The 11,194-nt window shown below is 44.8% G+C and overlaps 1 protein-coding gene across 2 annotated transcripts in view; it reads right to left on the reverse strand.

Moving 5' to 3' along the window:
* The window catches only part of GNL2 (G protein nucleolar 2), a 24,159-nt gene extending 13,545 nt beyond the window's left edge, over positions 1-10,614 (reverse strand). The window contains exons 1-5 of one of the 2 annotated variants that reach the window (XM_005678681.3): positions 10,393-10,614; positions 8,620-8,704; positions 7,349-7,443; positions 5,662-5,801; positions 2,484-2,668 (exon numbers count right to left, since the gene is read on the reverse strand). In XM_005678681.3, coding sequence (XP_005678738.1) covers positions 2,484-2,668; positions 5,662-5,801; positions 7,349-7,443; positions 8,620-8,704; positions 10,393-10,456 — 569 coding nt within the window. In that variant the 5' untranslated portion in view covers positions 10,457-10,614. Of the gene's footprint in view, positions 1-2,483; positions 2,669-5,661; positions 5,802-7,348; positions 7,444-8,619; positions 8,705-10,392 lie in introns of those variants that run through there. The other variant, XM_018041813.1, reaches the window with a different exon arrangement.

Here is an 11,194-nt window from a genome sequence, read left to right on the forward strand (position 1 = left end):
GAAGTAAGACAGAAAGAGATCAATACTGCATAATATTGCTTGTGTGTAGAGTCCAGAAAAATGGTACAGATGAGTTTACTTGCAAAGCAGAGACAGTCACAGAAGCAGAAAACAAACGTACAGTTACCAAGTGGGGAAAGGGGGGGGTGGACTGGGAGACTGGGACAGACATATATGTACCGCTATGTATAGTACAGGTAACTACACGAGGACCCACTACACAGCACAGGGAACTCGACTCAAAGCTCTGCGGTGGGACTTCCCTGGTGGCCCAGTGGTTAGGCATCTGCCCTGCAAAGCACGGGATGGGAGTTTAACCCCTGGTTGGGGAACTAAGATCCCACATGCTGTGGGGCACCTAAGCCCAGGTGACACAGTCACTGAGCGAGCCGGCATGCCCTAGAGGCCACTCTCCACGGTAAGAGAAGCCACCGCTCCGCAACGAGAGAGAAGCCTCTGCTCGCCACACGAGAGAAAGGCCAAGCGCCGCAACAAAGACCCAGTGCAGCAAAAATGAGTAATAAGTATATATCTATGAATTTTAAGAGGCAGCTATAATTTAGGCAGTCTGTCACAGAGATTTATGAAAAGGAAATCAGCAGGACCTGAAATGTAATTCACACGCCAAAGCTCCAAAAGAGAGTGACACTTTGCTGGTAAGGTTGAGAATTTGTTTATTAGCCTCAAAGATATCTACCCAATGTCTCTGACTCAAAAAACTAGTTTTATGTCTCCCCTATTGCTGACTGAGGGCTTCCCTGGTGGCTCAGACAGTAAAGAATCTGCCTGCAATGCTGGAGACCCAGGTTCAATTCCTGGGTGGGGAAGACCCCCCCTGGAGAAGGGAATGGCCATCCACTCCGGTATTTTTGCCTAGAGACTTCCATGGACAGAGGAGCCTGGTGGCCTACAGTCCATGGGGCTGCAAAGAGTCGGATATGACTGAGAACTAACACCACTGCTGACTGTACCTTTTCGAGGTGGAAAAAATTCAAATCAGCAGAGACATACAAAGTTCAAACAGCTCTAGGAAAAAATGAACTCGCTGCCTCTTCCTGCTTGGCCTCAAGTGGCTCGATTTTACCTCCAGGAGTCCCAGGGTTAGTGGTGGGCTGAGGACAGCATCGAGGCAGTGGCGCTGATGCAGGGACAGCACGTTTCCACCAGGGCGCCTGAGGGACACAGGACGGGGGACCAGGAGCACCAGACCGGAAGACCTTTTCTGGAGGGCAATGGGGCAGCCACCGATCAAAAACCTGCCTACTCTTGGACACTGTCCTTTCCCCTAAGAATTTATCCTTGGGGAGCAATTCAGGATGAGAAAAAATTAGTCACACTGACATTTTACCCTACAATCATCTACCACAGGGGAAAACTTTGAACAGTATGAATGTCCAAATGTGGAACTGGCCACAACATAACCTACTCTGACGTGAAACACTGTACTGCTGCTGACTAAGTACTGACATGGAAATATATTCTTAATAATTGAGAAAAATACATTAAAGTAAAAGCAAGTTAAAATACAGTCTTAAAGTATTGCATTTATAAATAAAAACACGTTAGAAACATCCAGAAGAGTGTGTGCGTGCGCGCGTGTGTATGATAAAAACTCCATGTTAGAAACATCTAGAATAGTGTGTGTGTGTGTTTCCCAGGTGGCACTGGTGGTAAAGAACCTGACTGCTAATGCTGGAGACATAAGAGATATGGGTTCAATTCCTGAATTGGGAAGAGCCCCTGGAGGAGGGCACGGCAACCCAACCCAGTATTCTTGCCTAGAGAATCCCCATGGACAGAGATACAACTTAGCGTGCACATGTGTGTGTGTATATATATGTATACACATATATATACACACACACACACACATATATACACACACACATATATACATATATCCTTGAATGATTCTTGATCTCCTTTTGGCTATGAACCCCTATGAAAGTATGATGAAAGTTATGGATCCTTTTCCTCTCCCTCCTCTTCCCTAAAAACAAAACCTCACTACTTTTATGTATGCACAAGTTTTCCATATTATCTTCAGAGGGTCACAGAAACCTCAAAGGCCATCCATGAACCCCTCTCAGTGATCCAGAGACTCTGGTTAAGGAAATCCTGATAGTCACCAAAATATTAATAACAGAGGTGGTGGAATTAGGAGTTCTTCTTTTCTTTCTACGGTATTTCCAATTTAACTATATTTTTAAAAATTGCCTGTGACAGAATGTACTGCTATTATTATGAAGAAAGTGTCACTTATTTTTATTTGGGGGGATTAAGAGGCCAATAGTAAATCATCTACCTTAAAATATCTTCCATCTGGCCCCAACCAATTTCACTAATTTTTCTAGTATAAAAGAAGAGGCTAACTCCATCTATGAGATAAATCACTGAGGTTCTTGCAGGTAAATAACTGTACAGAAGATGTTTGTTTTACAAAAGAGCAAATGATGACATGTGCATGAACTTCGAAACAGTACCTCACACCAGTGTCTTCAGCTACCAAGTCACGATCCTTGCCCTGGTCATAGCTCTCAGTGGATGTTTCCGCATTTTCTATAAGTGACTGCATATCACTTGCAAATAAATTTGGCCGCTTCCTCTGCGCTTTGGGGCCAAATGTTGTTTCGAAGCTTTCAGTATCAAGGATGTGCACCTTTGCATTCTAAAGAGAAAGGAGAATTATAGGTAACACTAACAATGCACAGAGAAAAAGCAGAAAGTTCAAAACCTACCCAGGAAAGGCTTTCTGCTCTCATTTTTACAAAGCTCAACCTATACCAAAATATACAACATGAATACAGCCTGACTTCTCATCAGAAATGCTTATTTAAATAGCAGACACACTTGTTCCCCTCTGTAAGCTTCCTTGGAGAAATACAAAATACCAATAATCAAAGCAAATATGAATAGCTGTGTGTAAGACTTGCCAAAACTCAGCTTTATTTCATTTATCATAAGCTTTCAGTCAAATGTAATTAAGGCTACAATAATGAAAATTAACTTCTCTTTTCTAACCCCCTTTTCTTCTTAAAAGTTTTCAAAGAAGTGCATAAAATTCGCCAAATTCACAGATTTCGTCAAGGACAATCATACTCATATTTGTGTGTTTTTTTTAAACCAACTATAAATGCCAACTTTTTCTTGGAAGTTAATTTCTTTCATGGCTAAAAGGAATTGCTTGTTTTGTAAGATGCAATTTAGTTTCAGATAACATTTTCCCTAATTTAGGTAACGTTTTTTATTAAATGCACATGGAAAGTCTTCAGATGAAAAACATCTAGCAAAACTCCAAAATAATAGTTTAGATCTGATAAAAGGAACCTGATCCTAACTAGAATTTGATGTGCCTATAAAGGAGTTACGAGCAGAGGAATTTTTGAAGCAGGATGAAAGTCACAGTCTGAGTTAGGATCTATCACGTAACAGTATGTTGTTAATAGCCAGCAGAGAATATCCTCAGTTAAAAAAAAAAAATCACCTTCTGCCCTCAGTACAGGCTCCCCTGTAAGCACCAGCTACTAAATTCAGAAGACAGAATAACCCCATGGCTTCTAAACAGAATCCCCTCCAACTCCTAGAGATCCTTAAGACATTATCATTTTCTCAGAGTCTCTAACCCATCTTTTAGTTTACTTTTACTCGCTACACTCCAACAGGGGAACATCCCCACACAAAACAGTCACATTTCACATGAAAACTAGGTTCTAAAGTCACTGGGAAAATTATGACCAAGATTATCCTTGAAAATCTCTTAGCCTATAAAATACAGTATACCTGGATCTGTGTCTGTAAACCTATACCTCAGGAAGTACAGTGTAGTAACATGCAGGGTACAATAAAATACACAAAGTAAGTTACAGTATTTTGACTGTCGTATTGCTATAGAAACACAGTAATTATTATGCACATACAGGTGAATGTGCAAAAGTTAAAAGTGTACCTGATTTGACTACGTGTGTGCGTGCATGTGTGAGCTCAGTCTGCAACCCCAGGGACTCTAGTCCACCAGGCTCCTCTGCCCACGGAACTTGGCTACACCGCGCAGCACATCTCAGAATCCCATTCTACAATGAGCAGTAGCACAGTGGCAAAGAATCCGCTTGCCAATGCAGGAGATGCGCAAGACTTGAGTTTGATCCCTGGGCTGGGAAGATCCCCTCCCTGGAGAAGGAAATGGTAACCCACTCCAGTATTCTTGCCTGGGAAACGCCATGGACAGAGGCGCCTGGAGGGCTAGAGTCCATGAGAGTCAGACAGGACTGAGCAACTGAGCACACACACACACAGACACACAGACACACAGACACAGACACAGACACAGACACACACACACACAGACACACACACAGACACACACAGACACACACAGACACACACAGACACACACACACAGACACACACACACACAGACACACACACACACAGACACACACACACACACACACGTTTCCAAGGCCAAAGCAGGAAACCTGCCAGTTACTTGAGTGCCTGCACCAAAACACAAGCTGGCCGCTGCCGTCGTGGGCCCTCGGACCCACACCAGCAGGCATCTAAGCGCCGCGTTTTAAACGCACTGAGCAACTGGCATACGCAACAAAGCAATAAACCCACATCAGAGCTGCTTCTCTGTTCTTCTCGTGAACAGGATTCAACAGCTTGTTAAAAGATGGCTTTAGGGAGAACAGACAGAGAGAACAAGAGAAATGAGCACCTTGTCTGTGTTTCACGAGTTACACTCATGTGCTTCCCTGACAGAAAACAGTCACTCCACTAACAGGTGCCATTCTTCGAGTCCATCATAAAACAAAGCATAATTGACAAAACCTGAGGCAATAACCAGGCCCTGGGTTTTATTCTGTTCTGCAAGTAAACACTTCTCTTCGAACTCTTTAATTCTTGTATGTATGTCAATGTTTTCTTCCCCTCCTGATGCTGGAACCAAAGCTCTGTGCTGTAACTGATGGATATTTGGGGAAATTATTATTCAGTTCATGTAAAAAAGCGCAGGCAAGCTTTGGGCCACTTCTCTGGTTCCCTGTGAAACTCACTCCACTCAAGCCAGATTCAGTCCTTACTGCACTTTGAACTTCATTGGTTTTAACAACCAATCTGGCAGGTACCCCTTCCTTCAGGGGACAAGACTCTTCAAGGAACTCACTGAAGCTGAAAGTACTCAACACCAAAGTCTCCCTTCCTACCAACCCAGTTCTAATTCTACGTTTCCCCAAAGTTTGATGCAATTACCACTTAAACAAGTTTGCCTGCAAAAACTTTTAAAAATGGTATTGGTGATAGCCATGATCTATTTAGCTGTAATTAAGTGGTGGCCTGAGTGCTTGCTTTGTGCCAAGAGCCTTAATAGATGTTTCATCTGCATCCCATCACCCAGGAAAGTGAAAGCTCAGAGACACCTAAGGCAGCAGAAAGGGCCAGAGCAAAAAGGTTAAAAGTAGGGCCTGTACTCTGGTCCACCATGCTACTGAACCTCTCTGACAGAATTCGGTTCATGCAAAAGGCGAGATCCTTAATAACGGCGAAAGAAGTCTCAGAAAGCTCATCGGTACTGCATTAAGCACTATTCTCTACAGAAAAAACAAGAGCTACATATGGTAGAGGGGGATCTGTGTGGTCTGCCAGGGACACCCTCTGTCTTACATGAGGCCGGATTCGATCATGGAGAAGAGACATGGGTAACTTGCTTTGCTTCATGACAACTTTGTATGGATCCTTCAAGACTGTGTCCATTTCCTCTTGAAATTTTTGTAATGATGACTGCTTAATCACACGTGTATTTCCTGTTTTACAAAAGAATGTTGCCATTTAATAAATTGCTCCTTATTGCTTTCGCTTCCACCTTCCCAGCGACACAGTGAACGGCAAGATTTTTAAATTGCCCTCACTTACCCAAACGCCCGACACATCTACCCTTCAAACTTAAAAGGAAAAAGCCAAAAAACACAAAAACTGCCTCTCCTGCACTCATACACAACGGACTAAATCACCAACCCAGACACACAGAGGGTTTCAGTAGTTTTCCAAGTCCAATTTCCTGACTGGACAAAACTGAAAAATAAACATCACTAAATGGAACTGAGATTTGACAGATGCCCCTCTTCCGGCTAGACGTGGCAAAGAAATTTGCAGCCCATCACAGCTGATCAGGTAGCATATGCAGAGAATCCCGAAGCACAGCACCTCCTAAGAGTCATAGCTCCTGTTTTGAGGATTAGGAAAGCTTGAAGGGACTGCTATATTAACCAACCAAGCCCTGCAAGGAAACAAAATGAAACCATGTAACACCTCCTGGAGTACACCTTGGAAGTGAGAGACTGTTCACTAACAGGCACGTTGTGGCCCACATGCCAAACTCCAGGGGAAGGCCACAGTGGCAGTAGTTAATGCTTCCACTGTACGACTTACTGGACACTATTCTAGACTCTTACACATCACCTATTAACTCATTCAATTACCACAGCAGACCTACAGACAGGTGCTATTTCTGTCTTCATTTTGCAGATGGAAAACTGACGAGCACCCTTAAGAACTTGCTCATGGTCCCAGACAGGGAAGAATGAGGACTCACACCCAGGAGGTCTGGATCTAGAGTCACAGGACCTTGCCACCGTGCTAAAGGCCTCTTGAAGAAGTTCTCTTGGACACTTTCCTGTACTGCAGTTTTCTAGAGGATACCCGTCCCACCCAGAGATGTTACGAGATGGTCAAGGACAGTTCAAACAGCAGGCAAACAATGGGGTCCGGCCACCTGACGTGTCCACACAGCTGGCAGTACTGAGGGAAAGGCTGAGAGCCCCAACGGAGATGAACGTGGGGTTTCCAAAGGAAGAAATCCTGCCTCCCCACTGCCTCTGGAAACAGCTACTCGCTCTAGGGAAGGACTAACGAGAGGTCCTTTCATTGCCACTCAGTCCAAATACAACTGCACTGAGATACAGGGCTTCAGAGGAACTTCAGGCTAAAGGCAGGAACACACCTCAAGGCACCGTTCAAACAGTCATCTCTCCAGGCGATCAGAAATTAGAAGAGGAGCACAGGAGCGCTCCGAGGTCTGTGAGTGCTAGTCATTAAGGATGATCTCGTCTAAGAGGTTCACTCCCAGTGAACAATGATGAGCTCTTTTCAAAAGAGGAAGTCATTTATGAAAGCCACCAGTACCACTTTTCTCTGCATTCTTCCCACGGCAGGGGCTTCTTATCTCATTCCTTTCTCACATTGTCCTTGACAGTTTCCCAAAACCTCAACACCTTTCAGATACCTGAACATTCTGCCCTTTCCCACACAGTGCACATTTCCTAGGGCAAAAGTAGCAGAGGCTCATACTCACCAAACCACTTAATGTTCGGCTCCACTCTTGCCACTGTGCCAGGAGCCACCGTTGACTGATACTGCAGAGGCTTAATCACTTTACCACGGCTGTTCCTAAATGAAGGAAATAACAGATTTGGGTTGAGGACAGAAGAAAGACAAGGGCAAATTTCAGTTTACAGAATATCCTTCCCATCAAAAGGACCTCTCTTTTTTTTCTCTTTCCCGGTTTTAAGTGATCATGAAATACAGATTTTGGTAAACAAAAAGTCCTTTGACATTCAAAACAGATTGCCCCAAGCCATTTAACCTCTTGCAACAGAGCACGTAATGATTTTTGCTCCATGAATAACAACTAATGCCCAGGTTTAAAAATCTGTTTACTGTTTGTTTGCTTTTAAATAAAAAATCACATACTTGAGCCTTTTGGGGATCATTATTTAAAGGCTGGTTTAAATGAATTTTAAGTAGAGGGTGATTTATGCTGGAACACAAAATACTAAAACAAACTGCAGAGTAGGTGACTAAAGCAGATTAAGTTCACTGACGTTTGTGTTTTAGACACATCTTTTAGAACGGATGAAGAATCCAATTACCAACAAATTAAGACCAGCTCACACAAAATGTCACACTCAGCAAGTCCCTGTGGTCGAAGCTGCCTCAGCAGAACTCAGAGTTGTGATGAGTGTCCAAGTGCCACAGTGTGGTGATCTAAAGTCTGGCCTTAAAAAACAACTTTTTTTGCTGCTTCCATGACACTGCCCTATATGCTCTGTTCAAGAAAAGCAGACTTCTATCTGATGGACGTTCACTGAGACGTAACACGATTCATGGAGGCCGAGGCTGTGAGGAGCAGGGCTATTGTAGGGCAAGGACTATGACACGATCACTATTTCACCACTCACTACCCATGTCTCTAACTCGAAACCCACAGCTGATCATGTAAAACGGCATTTGAGAACACGCTCAGTTGAACAAATGTTGAGTGCCTGCTCCAGGCAAAGCATCAGGAAAGTTCTGTATGTCTGACACATGACTGTTCCTAACATACCAGTTTCTTAATCTCTTAATGCTTGATCTTAGTTTAATCAATGGCAGAATAGACAGTAATTCTTGCTTTACATCTCAGAGAGAAAGAGGACAAATTAGGATAGCAATGCTGGCTTGGTGTCACATTTGGGGATGCCTATCTGGGGAGAGTAGGGGTGGGAGTATCAAGGGCTTCACAGGTGCAGCTACAAGTCCAGGGCAGGAAGGGAAGGGGGAGGGGATAACAGCGTCCAGGCTCACCTGCGCTCTTTCTGTCTGTACATATTCAGGCGTCGAATTGTGGCCCGGTCCCTCATGTTGTGGCCTCCTGCTCCCTGCACTCGATCTAGGAAACACAAAAATAGTCTGCACACTATTTGATAACCAACAGGTCTAACTATAGCCATTGCTTTAAGCACACCAACCAGTTCATTGAAAGTAGGCAAGCTGCCAACTCAGCACAAAACCTCCACTTTCTCCACGTGTTGCTCCAACAGAATCATTCCTGGAAGCTACATGGTATGACAAAGCTGACCTAATCTCGAATCCTCCATAGGATTGTTTTGAAAATGATAACAGGTAATGTTTCTGAGTACTAGTTATGGCACTGTGCTATCCATATTAGAGGCATCATCTTGTAATCCATACAATCCTATAAAGAGGGACACATTATCCCCATTGTGCAGGTTAAGAAACTGAGGCAGTGGGCAGCCATCCTGTACAAAGACAAAGATGGCACAGACAGAATTTGAACAAAAACACTGGATCACCATCTCTACTCTTAACCATTAAGATGCCTACCTCTACCTCTGGGTCTCAGCTGAACAAATATTGAGCACCTGCTCCAGGAAATGCACTGTGAAGGTTCTGTACAATTCTGATACCCAAGTGTTCCCAATGTACCAGGTTCTTAATTTCCTAATGCTTGATCTTAGTTTATTCAACAGAAAAATAGACGGTAATTTTTGCCTTACATCTCAGAGAGAAAGAGAAGGACAAACTAGCATAGTAATACTAGCTTCACATTTGGGGATGCCTTCCCTGGTGGGCTACAGTCCACAGGGTTGCAGAGTCGGACGTGACTACCAACTGAGCATCAGGTCGCCTGTCTACTCCTGAAGTCATGCAGGAGAAAACAGGCTGAAACCACAGGGCTGGCGGCTCTACTGCTCACTAAGGTGTCAACTGTGGGAAGCCACTTCCCCTATTTGGGCTCAGTCTCTTCACCTATAACATCCTGATCTCTAAGGGCCTTTTCAGGCTTAATACTGTAAGATGCCAGTCTACACAAATTGAATAATTTAGCAGCAGTCCAGGGGAAACATTCAACATGAATTAAAACCAAAACCTTTAAGCCATATTTTAATATGTTTTATTAACTAAACCCAAATGAAAAGGACTCTCACAAGGGCTATCTTGTTCACTTCGTGGTGGAACCTCAAAATTCATACACATCTCCAAAAACATCTTTACTGACACAACCATATTTATTTATCTGTAACGTTTTCTATGAACTTGGACGACTCCAACAGCCAAATCTACAGTCCTTTTCTCATTTAAACGGCCAAAGCTAAGGTGGCAGGCAAGTGTGGCCAAGTATAAAAGGCCAGTTGGGTCGGTCTACATCACTTTTATCTGACTTTATCTAACTTACTTCTAGCAATTCCTTGAGCTGGACTCATACAAGACTGACCTATATTGGCGGAGGGGCTTCAACACCCGACACAGAGGAAAACAAGAAGGTCAAATTTAAGTGCCCCTTCCAACTCTGAGCTTCCCAGTCTCACCTTGGAGACTCCCCAAGGCTGCCAGGCCTGAGAGTTCTCTTTCCCGGCTTTAGACCTGGTTCCCGGCATCTACCCTTAACAGGCGCGCAAGACAGCCCTCCTCAGTGCCTCTGAACAAGGAATCACCTTCTCCTTTCTCATACCCAAAGGCCATAGCGCTTGAAGTCACTCCAAGCAAGGCCACTCGGAGTCCCTAACCCCAAGCTTCCTCAAAGACCCCACCCTCCGCAACCCCAGCCGCCCGTACCGGGATTTGTGCTGGCATTAGAGGGGTTGATGGTGCTCCGTCCTTTGTACTTGGGCTTCACCATCTTGCCGACAGGACTGGTACCAGACCGCTGGGCCCGGCCTCCGTGGAGTACAAAAGCTTGTAACTTCCCGAACCGGACCGAGGAAACCCGAGCGAACCACGCTAGACCGCGTGTGCGGGACGACGTCACTTCCGCTCGCACCCCTTCTTTGCCCCGCGCGACTTCCTGCGATCGCGAGGAGCGCGCCGCCGCACTCTTAGCTCCGCCCCCACCCCGCCTCTTAGACATTTCCCAGCGTCGAGCCCCGCCCCTCTCACTCCATAGCAACCGCCAAGCTGCCCTCCGTAGCAACCACGCAGCTACCCTAGACTTGCGGCCCAGAACGTAGGAGTTCTGCCTGAAAACGTAGATGCCCCTTCCTAAGCCAATGAGGCAAGCTTAAGTTTAATTATCTTCTGAATTTGTCCCCTGCTGCTGCTGCTGCTAAGTCGCTTCCGTCGTGTCCGACTCTGTGCGACCCCATAGACAGCAGCCCACCAGGCTCCTCCGACCCTGGGATTTTCCAGGCAAGAGTACTGGAGTGGAATTTGTCCTCTAAGCCCTTCCAAAAGTGGCCAACTACCCAACAGCCAAATACCAATCAGATCTTGTCATCCCTCCGAAAACTCCACTAGCGTATCATCACTCTCAGGGTTAAAGGAGAGAAAGAGAAACTCAAACTCTTTGTTATCCCTACAGAATTTTGAATGATCTTGTCCCTGCCTACTTATTTAACCTCATTTGTACCTTCCTCCCTCT

Source organism: Capra hircus, chromosome 3 (genome assembly GCF_001704415.2).
Source record: "Capra hircus breed San Clemente chromosome 3, ASM170441v1, whole genome shotgun sequence".
Classification (NCBI taxonomy): Eukaryota; Metazoa; Chordata; class Mammalia; order Artiodactyla; family Bovidae; genus Capra; species Capra hircus.